The sequence below is a fragment of the Bos indicus x Bos taurus genome, chromosome 11 (assembly GCF_003369695.1).
Source record: "Bos indicus x Bos taurus breed Angus x Brahman F1 hybrid chromosome 11, Bos_hybrid_MaternalHap_v2.0, whole genome shotgun sequence".
Lineage (NCBI taxonomy): Eukaryota > Metazoa > Chordata > Mammalia > Artiodactyla > Bovidae > Bos > Bos indicus x Bos taurus.
Window position 1 is genome coordinate 72,613,538 of NC_040086.1, and position 18,924 is coordinate 72,632,461.

The following is an 18,924-nucleotide window of genomic DNA, read 5'->3' on the forward strand; positions in this document are numbered from 1 at the left end:
TTTAAAAACCTATTTCACTCTTACTTTGGTAAACTAGTCTGGTACATATAGGGTGCTACTTTTAGTAAAATAAAAGGCTGTACGTGCATGCATATGTACACACACAGAGAATATCTTAGGAAGGATACACACACACATATAAGCTGATCCTAGGTTAACTCCTTGGAGGGACAGGATCATGGATTACATTAGGGTTAGTGTCCATGCCTTGTCTGTAAAGGGAAGGGGCAGCTTGGATATGGGTTCCAAGCAACACAGGCCGTGGCTCAGGAGGCAGATGGCTGTGATGCTCAGGGGAGACAGCAGACACCCTGGGCTGCCAGGGCTAAATCGGGCCAGACTAAGCCCTGATCACTTCTGAACAAGTTTCCAACATCACCTTTGACACTGTGTTGTGATTTTCCTATGAACGTGACAAAGAAATGTGGCTTGGATGACAGTACATCTGGATAGATTTAGCCAGTTGAAAAAAAAGTATCCAAGAGACTGATAAGCAGGGGAGCAGGGTGGCTCTGCCCTTGTCTAACGCTTTCCCACCTCCTTATCTGTGACTTGCATGAGACAGAAAGGCCTGGTCACTGGATCCGCAGATGACACCTAATGAGAGGGGCAGACCACATGTGACAGCTTCTTCCCCATCCAGGGCTGCCCTGATTCAGCTCTCTAAGAAGGGGTCTGTCCACCCTAAATGTCTAATCTGTGGGAGTCTTCTTGCACATCCCGTTGGTCTCTGAAAGAGCAGGGTCCCCTTTGTCCTCAGCTTCCAGGTTAGCCCTCTCCGACTTTGGTTAAATTGCTGTTACATTGCCCCCACCTTCCAGATGTCTCTATGGAATCAGTGCACAGGCCCTCTGGGGCCCTTATCTTCACCTGAGGCTCTGGACCCTGAGTCTGGGACTTGACTCAGGAAGGGTACATGTGGCTTCCTTTAGATCTCCATGTCTGAGGCTGGGTCAGCCTGACTCAGTTCGAGCTATTTCAGCGTACATTACATTGCTCAGGGATGGCTCCTGACATGATCTTGGGCTGGATTTAGGTCTGGTAAATGGGATCCTGAAGCTTTGCCCCAGTTCCTGCTCAGGCTAACCTGACCACGAGGCCCCTGGATCCTCTGAGCACTCTTGAGGTCCCCAAACCTGCCAGTCTCCATGCCCTGTCCTGGCTGTTAGCTCCTGGTCCACCTGGAGCGCCAGAAGGTCAGCAGACAGAGGCTTGCTTCCTAGGAGTCAAAGGCCAGAGTCTGAGGCTCAACTTTTTCACTTACTTGCTGTGTGACCTTGAGTGAGTTTCTTACTCTCGCTGAGCCCCAGTTTTCACACATACAAAAAGTATGTATTCAACCTAATTGTTATTAGGTCAGTTAGATGATCAGATCTGCACAGGAATTAAAGCAGTGCCTGGCACAGAGGTCGGTGCTGAGACTGTGGTAGCTGTCATTTTCATGGTATTTTCATCTCCTTTTTGTGAATGAGGAAACCAGCTCAAAGAAATGAAGCTATTTGCCCAAAGTCACACAGCTTGGAACCAGTAGATCATAGAACCAAAAGTTACCTTTCCAGGCTAGAGATGAGGCCATTCATAAAATACCTGTAGGCCACTCCATGGTGAAAGGGACAATTGACTCCATGGGATGGGGGTGAAGCCCAGGTCGGGGAGCCCAGACTGGGATGGAAGGGGTGTAACTGGAGACTTTCACTGGAGCTGTGTTCTCAGTCCTACCTGTACAATTCAAACACAGAAGCATGTAGAACCTATAGGTGCCTGGGCTGACACTAGCCTTGAATGAGAATCTCTAGAGTTGATCCTTTCACAAGCTCCCTGTGTGCTTCTGATGTGGGACCCATCCAGTCAAAAAAGGCTAAACTGGAGTGTCTCAGAGGCAAGGGATGGACCGGATGCCAGAGAAGGGTACAGAATTCCTGAACTGGAGGATGGAGGGAGCTAGCTGAGATTCACTGCACAGAGGGGACCCGGCAGACCCAAGGTCCTGCAGAGTCAGGGCAGTGGAGCTGGTCTCCCCCACTGTCTCAGCCTCCCCGCCCGCAGACAGCCTCTCCCCTCGTCTGGCTAGGTGTGGAAGGGAGACGCAGCTTGGGCTGCTTGCTTTCTGGCATGCGAGATGTGTGAGCTTTTTAAATGGCTTTGACTTTTGAGTCCATTAGTGATTAATTCCGAGTTCCACTTAGAGCCAGCTGATCCATATTTGGAGGAGAACATTTTGTGGCAAGCCGAGAAGCAGCCACGATTCATCTGCGGGCAGCCCACCCACTCGGCGGCCTGGGAAGACACTAAGTCTGGGCAGGGCCCTCCCCACGGTACCTGCTCCCCGGAAGTCTCTCCAGGGTGGGGAGGAGGTGCTGAGAGTCTTTCACCTGGGACCCTTTAGAGGTGGGCAGCACAGCCTGAGGAGTGTGGCTTAGGGTTCAGACCCCCCTCGACTCCTTCCAAGCTGAATGACCTGGGGCAGACCCCTTCAACTCTTTGAGCCTTGGTCTCCACATCTATAGACATCATCACCCCTATATCTATCCCACAGGGTTGCTGGGAAGATTCATTGAGATAATATGGTTGAATGCACCAGGCACACAGAGCTTAAAAAACAAGAAGCGGGTGACCACGGCAGTGGGGGTTCCCTCTCTTCCCACCCCCCGCCCCCGACCCGCAGCCCTTCTGAGCCCTTCCTCTCTGGGCTCCTGGGGAAAGAACTTTGGCATCTGCAGCTCTGGCTTCACGCCCACCCCTGTGTGACCTTCGGCAAGGTGAGTATTTTACCTCCTTGAGTCTCAATTTCCTTCTCTGTAAGGAAGAGATGATGGTCCCTTCCTTGCAAGATGGTTCTGTAGGTCCCACCAGAAATGTCCACAGGAGTCGGCAATGTGCAGCAGGCACTCCTAGTGAGGGGTCAGAGTGGGGGACACCCTGCGTGTCAACCATACAAGTGCCCAGCCTCAGAGAATTCTTTAAAATTAATAAAACATACTGCAAGTCAGTCTGCTTTCTTATTACCCCACACTAGGAATTCTAACAATGACAGTGATCAAATGCTCCTTGGGGCTAGGGGCAGACCACTGCCAGCGCCCCCTCCCCTGGAGGCCACTGGACACACACCCCCGACCCCCACCCTGGGTACAACGGCTTTCCTCTCTCCTTGCTGTCCTTCAGTGTCCCCACCCAATCTTTTCCTAGAGACTATCTCCCTTCGCCCATTCTACACCCCACTTTTCAGCTCCCTCCCCACTCCCTTACAAGGTTGATATGGTCCATGCTCCAGAGTGTGGGCAGGGAGGGCTCCAGCATGAGGGCCCTGCTCTCCTGGCCTGGGGCAGAGTTCGCTCCTACCCTCTGCCTTGCAGCACCCACACGGCCATTCATTTCCCCCTCTGCCTGCCTGTCCCTCACAAGCTAAATCCCCTGGAGCAGGGAGGAGGCCCGCAGACAGACATTGATTACTGGATCGATGAGGACAGTTGCTCAGTCCCATCGTCTGGATCCAGCTCACTGGCCTCGGATGGCTGTGTGGGTTGCTGGCTGCTTGGCCACACCCATGGAGTGACCTCTTTTTCCTGGGATGAGGGTGGGGCTGGACAGATGGCTTGGGGTGGCATCCTGGCTTCCCCAAGGCCCTGCTGGTTCCTCCATCCGTAAAGGAGGGACTGAAGGAAGGGAGGGCAGAAGTCCTTTCCAGTGCACTTGCAGATTGTGTTCAGGCTACAGAGCATATGGGCTTATCTTTGCATCCCCCACAGCGCATGCGCTGGGCACACTGGAGCCCCAGGCATGTTTCTGGAAGGGCAGGATGATTTATAACTACCAAATGTGTGTCAATCAATCCTCCAAAGGGAGCCTGCAGGAGGCAGGGGGCCTGCTGGTCCCCACCTTCAGCCCACCCCTGCCTCTCTTCTCAGTATCCACGACTCCTTCCTGAAGCTCTGTCCCCCCGGGAAGTACTACAAGGAGGCCACACTCACCGTGGACCAAGTGAGCTCCCTGCCAGCCCTGAGGGTGAGTCCAGGGGGCGGGGTGGAAGGGATGGGGCGGTGTCACTGGGATCTGCTGAGTCTCGGAAAGTGCTGGTCTCAGTGTGCTCACCTGTGAAATGGGCGGGGTGGCGGGGTGGCTGGGATCCCATGTGCTTCCTGAGGCCCGTGTACCCACATAGGCTGTGCTTTGCTCCAGTCGTCAGTGCACCCCACTGCCAATCTCCTAGGGACCGTCCTTGAGCACTGGCTTCTGTTATAAAAAGACCCTGCCCTTCCCCCAAGGCGCCTGGAAGAGCCCAGAGGTGCACAATAAAGGGCTCCTGAAATTTTAATTAAACTTTGTGCAAAGAGGCAGCGTCATATGAACAAATCACAGCGCTGTCAGACTTGCTGATTTTTCATTTGGGTCTCGGCAGAATAATGGTTTGAAAGTGTCATTGTACAATGAAAGTCCATCTTCATTTCTGTCTGAAACAAAACTGGCTCTGAGCGCTGTGGGCACCTCTTTAAAGAGGGCCCCGGGAGGTGGGTGCAGGGATGGGAGTGGGGGGTGGAGGGATCCTGAGGAAGAGACCACAGAGGGGTTGGAGGGGAGGGGAAGGGGCAGCCCCTCCCCAGTGACAGACCTGTTCTAGGGTAGAAACAGAAGGAACACAGAGCCTGGGGCTTGTAATAGAGGCTGGAGCCTAGAAGACAAGGAAACCAAAAGTGGAGGAGAGAGGGGGGCAGGGGATTAGGTGAGCTGAGAGCAGAATCCTCAACAAGGTGACATCCCTGGAAAATGTCCCGGCTACATAGTGGGGAGCCTGTCCTCTTAGGACCCCTGACTCACACAGACACAGCTCTGCACATCCCCACACCCCCAAACACTCCTACTTGAGGTGGGGAACATCTCTCTAAGACCTAGACTATCCAAACAGGGAGCTGAGGTGAGGGGCACCCAAAGGCCAGGCTGAATGGGGAGCTTCTGCCCTGTCATCCAGAATGGGGGACAGTGTCACGGGTCAGTCCCAGAGTACCCAAATGCTAGGCTTGGGGGGAAAAAAAGACTTGTAAATCGCCAGTCTAATCACTGTCAAATGCTCTCCACTGATTTTATCCTTTGGATAACTGAGTCCCCAACAGGGGAACAACTCACGCAGGGCCACGTGACACCGCAGAACCTGGAAGTTAGACAGGACTTTGACCCCCGGGCCGGGCCTCCATTTCTAATCAGGGCTTGGCTCTGACATGTGCCTAGGACTGCCAGGCGCCCTAGGGAGCAGCTGGCAAAGACCCACCCTGGAGGGCTGGCACAGAGGGTGTTGGTATGACTCGTGGCCTCAGCACTCTGCATGGACCCAGCACACCACAGTCACGCCTAGGGGCTGTGATCAGAGCCCCAGAAGAGCAAGCACTGGACTGGATCAGAGGGCTGGGTCCAGGCCCAGCTCCATCACACTCCGCAGATAACGCATCTCTCCTCTAAGTTTAATCTCCTCTCTGTACAACAATATGCACACCCTGTGCGTGTAACAGACCTGGCAGGGATGAGCCATGGTCCTCTGCACCCTCCGTTTTGTTCCCCATCCTCTCCTTTCTTCCACCTGGAGGCTGGGCTGGGGCTCCAAGGCTGGAGAAAACGGACGAGGGGCAGATGGCAGGAGCACATTGGCCATGACCCCGGGTGGTCTGGGGTCTACTTGACCTCGGGCTCGTCATCTGGCAGTCAAGGGCTGGGCGCTGATGCAGCAAGAACGTGAGACTGCTGTAAAGTGCTGCAGTGTGTGAGGGTCTGGGGACGGACAACCGCCCAGGGCCCAAGAGCCCCAGGAGCTTGTTCACCGGACAGTGGCTGGGAGCTGAGTGGGCGGAGGGGGTGTGTCTTGGGATGTGATTACTTTAATTTGACATTTCTTATTTCATCCTTCTAAACGGTCATTATTTTACCCTATCCTACACATAAAAACCAAATCATTGCAGAAAAATTGGAAAGCACAGAGAGAAAAGCAAAAGTGTGGTAAAAATCATCAGGTAGCCTACCTTAAAGAATGACCATTGTGACCATCTTACCTTGTTTCCTTCCATACTTTCATTTTTAATGTGGATCTATACGTGTTTATTGGGATCACATTGACTTTTTTTGTATATTGGTTCCCCCCTCCCATTTTGGATTCTTTGTTGCCTTTCCAACTGTTTCTGAACAGCCAGTACCATCTCCTGAATTGAGGACACTGAACCTTTGCCACATGGAGAGAGCTAGGGCGCAGGGCACAGGGCCAGGAGCAGAGGAGCTGGCTTTGAACTCGTTTGCCAGGCAAGTGATCCCAAGCAAGTCACTTCACAAGAGGAATGACTGGTGGTGAGGGGGAGCAAATAGAAGTCAAAGAAGACTGGGAGGCAAAGGGTACAGAAGGCAGCTGTTTTCCTGCAGGTGAAAGGGCTGCTTCTAGGGGCTCCCAAGTGTAGGCCTGGGTCCAAGGACGAAGGTTTCTCCACAATACAAAGTAAGCACTTTGTAATCATCAGAGCTGTACATAGAGGAAGTGAGCTCCCTGTCACGGAAGGGCACCAAGTGGGAGCGGGCCAAGCCTTAGCTGGTGGCATTTCAGCACATGCTTAGGTGTCAGTGGCCACTGGACTGCATGCATTGGTGCCCTTCTCACCCTCTGCGGTTCTGTTTCTGACCCGGAGCTTGGTCTTACTCTTCTTTGAGTCATCTATTACAATATGTCCCAAACTCTGGATGTTCATAGTCCAGTGAAATCTGCTCCCCCTCCCATAGTTATTATTTTGTGGAAGGACTAGCTAGTGATGCTAACTTTCCAATTTTGTCAAGTAAGGACTTAAGAAAACATGTCATCCACAATCATCATTTCACTTTGTAAAGATATTAATTTTAGAACAAAAGTGTAAGAAGGATCCCAGAAGCAACAACTGTTGTTTCCATACACATCCCTTTTTCATTTTACTTCTCTCCCTCTGTTCTTGGTTGTCAAGAACATTGTTGCTGATCATTCCTGGTCCTCAGACTACCTTTGGGGGATTAAGATCCAGGACTCAAGTTTCTCTCTGCGCCTTTCTGATCTTGATTGAGGCAGAAAACTGAGTTTCCCAAAAGAAGCAAGGAGAGGTTTGATGGGAGGTAGGGACCTAAGTACCCCCGTGTCCTCTGTGGTCTGAAGGATGGGAGCTGGGTGACTCAGCCTGTGCAGAACACTTCTCTGGAAAAGCTTGGAGAACAGGGCCCAAGGGAGCTCTGGATACCGGTATTACTTGGCTCAGGGTCTTGAGTGATCTGGGAAGAAAGTTCTGTTTTCCTAACTTGGATACACTCGTGGAAAAAGGAGGTTGGCTAACATTGGGAAGGGTCTGCCCATCGTGGAGGGCAGGGCAGGAGCAGCCTGAGCAACAGAGTCCAGCAGGGACACAGGAAGGCCCTGTTAAGCCGGGGCTCACTGCCCCCTTTTATCCAGAAGTTTCTGGGGTTTTTTTTTTTGTCTGCCGCTCTGTTTGGTATATTTAAACATGAATTAGCTCAATGTTTCTGTTCTTGTAAATAACGATCTTCCTTTCTATAAACACTGATGAGTACTGGCATGGTGTGACCCACGTGGGTTTCTAGTTTCCGGGACTCGGACAGCCAGCAGCAGGACCTGGGGGAACATCTTGGGTTCTGGTAGAAGTACCAAGAGTCTGGTAGAAGCTCCCCTAATGAACAGGGCTACCACATACCTCTGGCCTCTTTCCATCTCCTTTTCTGGGGTTCCTACAGGCAGGTGATCTGGGCACAGCCTGATCCCTACAACGTTTTATTGCAGCATCAAATCTGAAAAAGCACCTTGAGGTTTGGGAACACGCCTGAGGTGTCAGGAGTTGCTCCAGGTGTGGCTTCTGAGGTTTCAGCCCCAGTGTTTCTGAGACTTTCAGAGGCCTGCTATAGGCTGAGCCCATTTGCTTGAAATATGTGTGTGTGTTAGTCTCTCAGTTGTGTCTGACTTTTTGTGACCCAATGGCAACCCACTCCAGTACTCTTGCGTGGAAAATCCCATGGACGGAGGAGCCTGGTGGGCTACAGTCCATGGGGTCGCTAAGAGTCAGACACGACTGAGCGACTTCACTTTCACTTTTCACTTTTGTGCATTGGAGAAGGAAATGGCAACCCACTCCAGTGTTCTTGCCTGGAGAATCCCAGGGACGGGGAAGCCTGGTGGGCTGCCATCTATGGGGTCGCACAGAGTCAGACACGAGTGAAGCAACATAGCAGCAGCAGCAGCAGCAGCAGCAGGACTGCCACCAGGCTCCTCTGTTCATGGGATTTCCCAGGCAAGAGTACCGAAGCGTGTTGCCATTCCCTTCTCCAGGGGATCCTCCCCACACAGGGATTGAACCCAGGTCTCCTGCATTGCAGGCAGATTCTTTACCGTCTGAGCCACCAGGGAAGCTTAGAATAGCTTGGAATGAACTCACTCCCAAGGCTATGGACAATGAAAAGCCCTCATGGTTATTCAGCCTCTCCAGAAACCACCAGAGTGGGAGGGGCAAGGATGGGATTGTGTTTTTTAATTAAAAATTATATATATACATACACACACACATATATTGAAGAAGGAAATGGCAACCATGCCAGTGTTCTTGCCTGGAGAATCCCATGGACAGAGGAGCCTGGCAGGCTACAGTCCATGGGGCTGCAAGAGTCGGACACAACTTAGCAACTAAACCACCACTATATAGTATTTAAATAAATTTTTTATGCAGGCTGAGAATCAAGTTGCCCTATGGGGACTGCCCTCCCCCGTTTCCCTTCTCTGGAGGCAACCATTTTCAGCCCCTTCTTGATAACTCAGCCTTTGATTTCTATCCCCGCACCCCCACCCCCAAGAGAAGAGGCTCTTTGTCACTCCCACACCCACCCTGCCTGTATGTAACTCCCCGTTCCTCTGCCCCTCTAGTACAGTTACCTAATGATTTCAGTTCAGTCACTATACAGTGTTTCCATTATCATGGCTGAATGTGCTACTCAGAGCTGAATCATGAGATAGACTATGGTTAGTTTTCCCTTTTTGCACATTTTTTGTTGTCTTTCCTAGATTTAATCACTGCTTTTGCTTAGTTTTCTATGTATTTATTAGTAAATATGACACCAACCCCCTGCCAATCATCTCAATCTCCTCTAAAGGCATTCAGAAGGGAGATCTTTTCTGAACATTCCCTTTTCTTGGCAAAATTTCTCTTGGAGTCCTACAATCCACTCTAATAAGGGCTGGCCAGCCCTCTGGAGCCTGGTACTTGTTGTCGGTCTGGAATCTCCTTCCACAGTCGTCCGGCTTCTTTCACCTCGCGCTTGAATCTTCCATTTCCTATCTTTTCCTCTTTCTCTCTCTACTGCCTTGTTTTGGTGGAGCACATACTCTGGTAGCTTCCTTATGAAGGGTGCATGGGGGTAAGTGTTATGACACCTTACATATCTGAAAATGTCTTTATTCTCTCTTTACACTTGATTGGGAGTTCAGATGGAGAATTATAGGTTCGATATCAACTTTGCTTCAGAGTTTAGAAAACATCAGTCTATTACATTTTCACTTTCACTGTTGTTACTGAGAAGTCCAAAGCCCTCTGTTTTCTAATCTCTTTTTGTGATCTGTTTTTTTTTTTTTTTTTTTTTCTTTCTGAAAACTTGGAGGCTTCTCTTTGACACCAGTATTCTGAAATTTCCAGCAATGGGAGTTAGTGTGGGTCCTTTTCTCCCAATACTGGGCATGCAGAGGACCCATTCAGTACGGAAACTGTTCTTCCATTCAGGGACACGTCCATGAATTATTTCTTTGGTAATTTCTCCCTTCTGTCTTGTTTTCTCTGCAACATTCTTATGCTGTATATCCTGGGTTGGTCCTTTATGTTTCATCTCTTCTCTCATATGTTTCATCTTCATCCCTTTGCTTTTTCTCTGGGGAACTTTACTCAACTGTATCTTCACCTCCAGTTTAGTTGTTCACTTCTGCCATCATGCTTTTCATTCCCAAGAGCTCATTTTTATTCTCTGTTTATTTCTTTAAAAAAAGTATCCTCATTTTTCCTGAATGTAATGTCTTCTCCAACCTGTAATCCAAGGTGCTGTTTCCCATTAGCTTTGGGTCACCTCTTTCACATCAGGGGCCTTCCTTGAATGCTTAGTAACTGTTTTCTCATAATTAAGAGTTGGGAGGGTTGCTGCTAAAAATGTGTTTCAGAGCTTGAGTCCCTGAGTGTGGTTTATTAACTCGGAGCTTCCCTGAAGTGGCCTTTTTTTTTTTGAATGTTCACAACCACTCTAATTGTAAGAACCAAAAACTAGAAACAACCCAAAGGGCCATTAGCTGGGTGGCTAAACTGTGTACCAGGCAACAGTAGTCAGTAACATGTGATGAACTGCCGAAACGAGGGTCATGGCTGAATCTGACACGTGATGCAAAGTGGAAGGAGCCAACACAAAACACTAATCCCATTTAATTTCGGGTACGTGGCCTTCTGGGAAAAAGAAAACTCTAGGGCTGAAAAAAAGATCAGTGGCAACCAGGAGTTAGGGTTATGAGAACATTTACTGCAAAGGGAACTTCTGGTGGTAGCAGCAGTGTTCTCTATCTTGGTTGGAATGGTTGTCTCCAATGTCTAAACTCAGCAAACTGTAGTCTTTTTTTTCTTTCTTTTTTTTTTTAAATTTCAGCTATGCGGTCTCAGTAGTTGTGGCACTCAGGCTTAGCTGTAGCCTATAGGACCTTAGTTCCCCATAGGGATCAAACCCAGGCCCCCTGGCTTTGCGAGCCTGGAATCTCATCCACTAAACCACCAGAGAAGTCTCCAAACTCTACTCTTAAAAAAAAAAAATGGTGAGTTTTACTTTATGTAAATTCCCTTAATAGGGGAGTTTCCCTGGCAATCCAGTGGCTGAGACTCTGCATTCCATTGCAGGGGGGCATGGGTTCAATCCCTGGTCAGGGAACAAAGATCCCACAGGCCACACCATGCATAAAGGGGCCATTTCTTGAGGACACGCTGGAGAACAGAAGTAAGTTCTGGCTGCCAGGATTCTGGTGCTCAGTCAGGGAAGAGAACTGGTGGAGGTTCAGACTCCAGCACATGTATATTGATTTAATTTCCAGTTCTCAGCCGTGGCTGACGTCCCCAGAGCAGAGAGCCTCTGTTACACTCTCCTGAACAACCCTCTGTGGGGGGCTGGGGAGGGACAATCACCCCCCAGCATCAAAAGCAAGGGAGGTCTAGAACTCCAACTGCTTCACAACACTGTCATCAGTCTCTTTTTAGCTAACATCTATTTCCAGAGCAACCTGACATTTCGAGGTCCAGAGCCTCTAGAAACTTCTGGGATGTAGAACTGGTTGGTAATGAGTTCCCTGCTGCAGGCTCAGGGTCCTGCCCTCTGGCATCTGCTGGGTCAGTTACCTCTCGTCCATCTGCCTCCTGAGTGTGTTGCTGAGGAATTGCTGCTGTTTCCTTGTGTTCTCTCTGGTTTTGTGGGTCATGCCTCTAAAGACTCGTTTACTGTAATTGTAGTGGGTGTCAGAAGGGAATGAAAATAGATGCGAGTGTTCAACCTGTCATCTTTATAAAGGATTGACACCTGCATTCCTGATATTCAGTAACACGTTTTGAAAACGTTTCAAAAACACCCTCTCCTCATTGATGCTGCCTCGGAATCTTCACACAGACAGCAGCTGTCCCCATACTTTTTCTCCTGCACTCTCCACAGCCAGCCTCCCAAATGCTCCGCTTGGCTGGTATCCTCTGAGCCTTACTCTCATGCTGTTCCCTCACCCTTCCCACCCCTACACCACCCTCCATCCCAGGCAGGCTGCTCTGGGAGCCCCTTCCCTTTCCACAGACCCCTGGGAAATGTCACTCCTTGTCCTATCAATTACCGGAGAACAGTTCCCATGGGTAAGGGACATTTTTGGAGTCCGATGAATAAGGGTTCTCACTCCTGGTCCTCAGTGATGCACCCTAGAAGCGCTTATGCATTTATCATATGTTGTACACTAAATGAGGTGTTGGGGGCTTAGAAGATCTTTTCTCAGCACATTCAAGGTTAAGAACAAACAGGAGAATAGCAAACCTTGGGGGGCTTTGCAGAGCTCTGATTCTCAACCCCAGTGCTAAATACTGGGACCAGGTGGTCCCAGCCTACCCAGTGGGCACAGTCCCTCTCAGAGACCCAGCTCCAGACCTCTTGGTCACGCTGTTGGCATCCACTCCTAAGTTCTGAGGATGCCAAGTGGCTTCTGGGGCAGCCAGGCAAGTCCGGGTGCAGCACCCCTCCCAAGGGTATGGGTGGGACCTCTCTAGTACCGTCCTGTGACTGGGCCAGGGCTAGTGCTCAGCCCTCAGGCACCTGCACTCAACTCTCCCGACAGCCTTCGGCTGGCTGAGTTATTATCTGCATTGACAGCTGGGGAAGCAGAGGGTCAAAGGGGGTAAGCAAGTCTTCCAGTGAAAACTCTATTATTATAAATGACCATCCTGCTTTGTCTGGCAGAGTCCCCAGCTGGAAGGGGTCCCAAAGGCCCTTAGGTTCTCTTTTTCCATGGGTGATGGCACATGGGGAGAATTTGAATCCACCTGTCCATCTGAGAAGAGATCAGGGTGCGAAGGACAGCAGTGACTAAGGGGTCTGGGAATTTTCCTAGTGTACTTTTGGATCAACTTTGTCAAAGCCTTCTCATGGCCACCACCTCCCTGCACCTCCCAAGGGTACAGAGGCCTTGACAGATGAAAAAACTAAGGCCCACAGATGGGACATGACTGTCCAAGGTCAAGGGCCCATCGAAGCCCGAGCCAAGGTTGGAATGCTCACCTCTGGCTCCACCAAAGCTTTCTCCACACTCCATGTTCTGAATTCCCACCATGTCCTCTGATGGGCTCTGTCTGAGGTTTGTTCCTTGATGAGGAACTAGTCTGCCTGCCCCTAACATTCACCACCTCTCGGCTCCCGTGAGCTTGGGGCTGTCCTCTGAGAGCACCAAATTCAGCCAGGGGACAGAGAAGTGGGCATGGAGGGAAGGTGGCAGGCTAGCGGTGGGTGGGGGTGTCTTGATCACCCCCGGCCCAGGCCAGGACAGCAGCGCTCAGTGGTAATCTTCATGCCGTATTTAGGCCACTGCCCTGAACCCCTCCCTCACTCTCAGATAGTCTCCCTGGCTTGTTAAAAATAGCAGCAGATTGGATAGTTACAGCAATCCTACTTTCCAGCCCCAAATGTCCACTACCATTAGTCATGAGCCTCACGGTTACAAGTCCTATTCACGCTCAGCCTCATTGGCTCCTCACCAGGTCTGTGAAGCACAGACCTGCTCTGCAGGTGAGGAAGAGGCATCTAGATTAAAAGCTCTACCCACAGTCCCACAGTTGCAAAGATGCATTTGCACCCAAGACCTGTTTGTTTTTCATACTTCTCCATCTATTGGGGAGGACGAATTCAAGGCCTCCAAGCAGGCAACACATGTGGGTGTGTGTATGTATGTCTACCTGTGTGCACATGTGTGTAATAGGAGGAGAAAGGAGGATGGGAAGAAGCTGGTGGTCTGGACAGTCAGTGATTGAAGGGAGAATGGCTTTCCCGTCTCTGGCTGGGATGCTCCCAGAACCTGCCCTTAGGTGGCAGGTCACACACGTGGGTCTCATGTGCGGGGAAGGCCTGCCCTTCACTCCAACTCATTTCAGGAGGGCCCTTCCCAGAGTCCAGTCTCTCAGGCTCCAGTGGCAGGCCTGGGAATTGTCAGATTCCCTGGTCCCCAAGCCAGGCCCCACCCCTAGTGCCCAGGGTTCCCGCGTGAACAAATGTTCCACTGAGAAAGGAGAGAGAACAAAGGGACGGGACTGGCCTGCCAAGCGCCCCAGCCCAGCCTCCCAGGCTCCCACCCAAGGGCTCCATCTCACAGGGCCTAAGGTCACTCTGAGCCTTTCATCTGTCCCTCCCAAGATAAATACTGGGGGTGACTCAGGGCCTCCCCAAACGGAGCTGGCAGCTTCAGCTCTCTCTCGCCCAGGGCTGCAGTCAGGGCCACCCCTGTCTGTTCAGCAGAGTTCAGATCACTGGCCACTCTGCCCCACCCCCCACCATCCCAGCCAGCCCTGAAATCTGTGCCCAACTGGGCTCTGTGCTGGGGCATTGCACACATAGCATCTCATTTAATCCTCAGAGTTATCCGCATTTACAGCTGGTGAGCAGAGGATCAAAAAGGGTCACACAGTTGATGAAAGGCAGCAGAGTCTCAGCCTCCAGGGCTCACACCCCCTCCACCAGTGGGAGGGTCCTGACTCCCTGATGTGGAGGCAGGGCTGGGAAGGCAATCTGGCAGCTGGCTCACTCCCCGCGTTTTCAAGCATCATTAGATCTTTTTCTGACAGCTTCATCAGTTAGCAGGGCTCAGAATTGGCAAAAATCCTTATTTAGACATTCAGCCAAAGAATTAAGAAGTGGTTCATTTCAGAAAAAAGCTCAGTGATGTAGGACGCAGTCTCTGCTCTGGCCCAGCAGCAGAGAGAAAGGATCTGGCCTCCAGCCTTGGCCACAGCGCAGACACGGCAGCCCTGGGCATGCCACAGCACTTCCCGAGGCCTCAGTTTCCTTGTCTTCCCGGTGGATGTATAATGCCTCCCGCATAGGTAGTTAGGAGAGCCTGGACAGTGGGGAGAACTCTGGGTTCTGGTTCCAGCTTTTCCCTCCTCTGGTTGCCTGGCCTTGGGCCAGTTCCTTCCTTCTTGGTCTCAACTTTCTATGTAGACTCCAGGGCAAGGCACGAGACCTGTGGCTTTTAACTTGGGGCAGTGGGGCTGGAGGGAGCCTGTAGGATGGCCAAGGGCAGCCCGTTTCCTAGTGCATGCCAGTGGACTATGCTATACCTGTAGCAGCCTCTGCTTGGTGCCCCTCAGTTCAATTCAGTCACTCAGTCATGTCCGACTCTTTGCGACCCCATGGACTGCGGCATGCCAGGCTTCCCTGTCCATCACCAACTCCCAGAGCTTGCTCCATCTCATGTCCATCAAGTCGGTGATGCCATCCAACCACCTCATCCTCTGTTGTCCCCTTCTCTTCCTGCCTTCAATCTTTCCCAGGATCAGGGTCTTTTCCAATGAGTCCGTTCTGTGGTGCCCCTAGTAGGGGAAATGTGGAGCCCTTCCATTGCTTCCCTGCGTGCAATCTGCTTAACCCATATTTCACATGGTAACGAGGGCGAGGTGTCGGGAACAGGACTGGAGAGACATTTGGCTTTCATTTGCATAGCGCTTGACCATTTCCCCACCATCTCACATGTCACATCTTACTGGACCCAGCCAGTAAGTGGGAAGTGGCTGTGGTGGCTGTCTGCAGTTCAAAGCAAAATCAGAAACCGGGACCATGGACTGCAAGTCTTGCTCACCTTGCTCCTTCTTCCATCGCTTACTTCTGAGAGGCGTTTCTCATCCAGCCACACCCACCCAGTCCTGTAATCACTTCTGTCAGTGACTTGTGTTTCTCTCAAATCTCCCGAGAGCACTTGTCAGGCAGTTGCCCCACCGCCAGAGGCAAAGCAGACTTGGGAACAGGTGGGCCTGAGTCTGAATGCTTCAGGGCGAGTCACTCAACTCCGCGGAGCCTTGGCTTCCTACGCTTTGAGATGGGAAAGACAAGTCAGTCCGCTTTGCAGAGCATTGGGATCCAGTGAGACGCGAGTCCAGCCCTCCCCAGGGGCACACACTGTCTCATTGCTTCTCCCCAAGAGGGTTACCTGGGAATCAAGGTGAGAATGACCAGCCCATTGCTAGATGAGGAAGTGGAGGCTCTGGCAGGTGGAGGGCCTGTCCAGTGTGGAGCCAGGAATGGCCAGGCAGGGAGCAGGTGCCCTGCAGCACCAGCTCACCTGGGCTCTGTCCACCGGGAAAGACATTCACGTGGCAGAGGTGGGAAGTGAACCCGGGCTTCCTTCCAGAGGTGGTGCCTCTTCCCTCCCTGCTGCAGATGACACTGATGGGACCGTTTAGAGTAGAGCTCACACCCAAATTCCCCGGGGGCCCAGAGGGAACAGGCTGCAGAGGGCTTTGGGACATCCTTGTCCAGCACCCTGGTCCCAGTCCTGTGCTCTCAGAGCACAAGATAAACAAACCCCATCTCAGCTTTTCAAGAGTCCTGGTCCCCAGGGCCCTTCTCAGCTTTGCTGGCTTGGGGCTTTATTCTACTCATGTCTTTTCTGATAACTTCATTTGTGCCCCCAGAGACCTCAGGCTTGTTTAAAAATAGAATAAATAATGTTGTTCCTAAAGTGCCCCCTCCCCGCTTTGGGCCTCCTAATGAGGTGCTGGCTGGGCTGACTGGGGCTCAGTTCCCAGGATTTTCAACTCTCTGCAGGCCTCGGGCCCCTGCTGCCTCTTCTTCCCAGCCGCGTGGGTGTGGGGGAGGCCTTGTGCTGCTCGCCTGGAGCTCCAGGCCAGCACAGCTCTGCAGAGCTGGGGTGTGGGGACCCATTCACCCAGGTGGAAGGCCAGGCCAGGCCCGGGGCAGGCTCGACCACAGAAGACCCCGCGAGGGAACTTCCACTTTTCTCAGCTCTGGCCTCAGTCCCTGACATAGAACAGGCCCCTTGTGTGTCTGGGGCTGAATGATGCCTCCAGGTTGCAGCCCCTCAAGTCTCCCAGGTGCATCAGGCTTGTTGTTCCAAGTCCTGGACCAGAGTTTATATTTTGTATGTGGCCTCAGTTTTCCCTGCCTGAGAAATGGACCTACGGATAGCAGCCCCACCTACCACAGAGGGTCTGTGTGTAGCCTGCAGGAGAGGACGGCTATGAAAATGCTAAAATGCTGCAGGCGGCTGGATGTGATTTCAGGCAACAGTCAGAGAAGAATAGCACCTGGAGGCAGGGAGTGGTTGTTGCCCTCTGAATGCTGGGACACTTCTGAGTTTGTTTTATTTTTTTAATTTTTATTTTAATTGATGTATAGCTAATTTACAATGTGGTGTTTCTGCTGTACAGCAAAGTAATTCAGTTATGCATATATATATTCTTTTTTATATTCTTTTCCATTATGGTTTATTATAGGCTAGTCAATACAGTTCCCGCTGCTATATAGGAGGATCTTGTTGTTTATGCATTCTATATATAACAGTTTGCATCTGCTAATCCCAAACTCTGACATTCCTCCCCTCTCTGCCTTGGCAACCACGTCTGTTCTCCACGTCTGTGAGTCTGTTTCACAGATATGTTCACTTGTGTTGTGTTTTAGATTCCACGTGTAAGTGATATCAACATGGTACTTGTCTTTCTTTTTCTGACTTACCTTCACTTATTAATAGTATGATAATCTCTAGGCCCATCCATGAAATGCTGCAAAAGGCACTATTCCATTCTTATTTTATAGCTGAGAAATAGTGCTCTTGGGGCTTCCCTGGTGGCTCAGCAGTAGAGAATCTGCCTGCAATGCAGGAGACTCAAGTTCAGTCCCTGGGTTGGGAAGATCCCCTGGAGAAGGAAATGGCAACTCATTCAATATTCTTGCCTGGGATATCGTATGGGCAGAAAAGCCTGGTGGGCTACAGTCCATGGGGTCACAAGGGAGTTGGACACGACCTAGCAACTAAATAATAACAACAACATTACTCTTAAAATCTAGTAGAATTATCGGGAAAAATTAAAGTTGTTCACCACTTGTTAGTTACCAACCCACAGCTGCAGATTCATATTTTGGAATATATCTAGAAAGGTACAGGGAGAGACCATGAAATGACCTGGGGCTTCTTCCGCTGAACCTCCATTCTCATGGAGCGTTTCCTGCCAGACCTTGTAGGAGAAGAGCAGCCCACAGCCTTTGGTCTGAGGGCCAGGGGCCCAGATCTTCCTGGAGTCCAGCCTTGCCCCGCAGGGAGCAAAGCAGGAAAGAGAAGCAAGGTCTTATATCTAATGCCTTTGGAAGAAAAGTTTGTTTGCTTTCAGAGCAAATTTTCCCTGGAACCTTCTTTTTTTGTTCTGATTTTTAAATTTATTGTTAAAACAGTATGTTGGCATTAAAATGCATTTCCTAAAAAGTAATTCCTTAGCACCCAACCATCCTAACAGAAGTTGTCATTTTCTGTTTTCTTTTGCCACCTTTTCCCCCAGGCACACTTCATTTTACATCACTAGATAACCAGATACAATTTTATTTTGTGCTTTTTTTCCCATTAGGCATAAATGTTTTTTTCATGTTGCTATGTAGTCTGTGTTGGTATCATTTTAATGGCTGCATAATTGCATTGAGTTCTGATTTACTCAACCATCCTCTCATTGCAGGCCATTAACATTGTTTCCAGTTTTGGATATATATATTTTTGCTACTATAAATAATTTCTGAATAAACATCTTCATGTATTGCTTTCCTTGTTTTTAAAAATTATTTTCCTATTTAGATTTCCAGGTTCTCCTTGGAGGCATGAGCTAGGTAGGGCTGTCCACTCTGGAAATTTGAATTATGCAGCCATTAAAATGATAATTATATTGACTATGTAGCAACACAGAAAAACATTTACCTCTTATGGGGGATGCATGCATGCATGCTAAGTCGCTTCAGTCGTGTCCGACTCTGTGCGACCCCATAGACGGTAGCCCACCAGACTCCTCTGTCCCTGGGATTCTCCAGGCAAGGATACTGGAGTGGGTTGCCATTTCCTTCTCCACTTATGGGAGAATAAAGGCACAAAATAAAAACTGGGCTCTTAAATATCCTTAAACCAAGTCAATGATAAAAGAGAGCCCTGTGACGTCTTTAGAGACCGCTCTCCAAGTTGACACAGATGCACAGAGGTCACTTCCCTGTGGTTTTTCAGCAGGCGCCTGTGCGTGTTGTTCAGTCCAGTCTTCTGTCGTCCGTGAGGGAGTGTGTGAGTGCTTCTCCAGGTGTGCCATGTGGCAGGGGCTGTAGAGCTCCCTGTGGCTCTTGTGACCCAGCATCAGCTCATCTTTT

General features: G+C 50.4%; 1 protein-coding gene across 2 annotated transcripts in view; it reads left to right on the top strand.

The window, feature by feature from the left end:
• CIB4 (calcium and integrin binding family member 4) overlaps positions 1 to 18,924 on the top strand; it is a 103,716-nt gene that overhangs the window by 58,326 nt on the left and 26,466 nt on the right. For both annotated transcript variants that reach the window (XM_027555883.1, XM_027555884.1), the window contains one exon: positions 3,906 to 4,002. In XM_027555883.1, the coding sequence (XP_027411684.1) occupies positions 3,906 to 4,002 (97 nt within the window). The remainder of the gene's footprint in view (positions 1 to 3,905; positions 4,003 to 18,924) is intronic.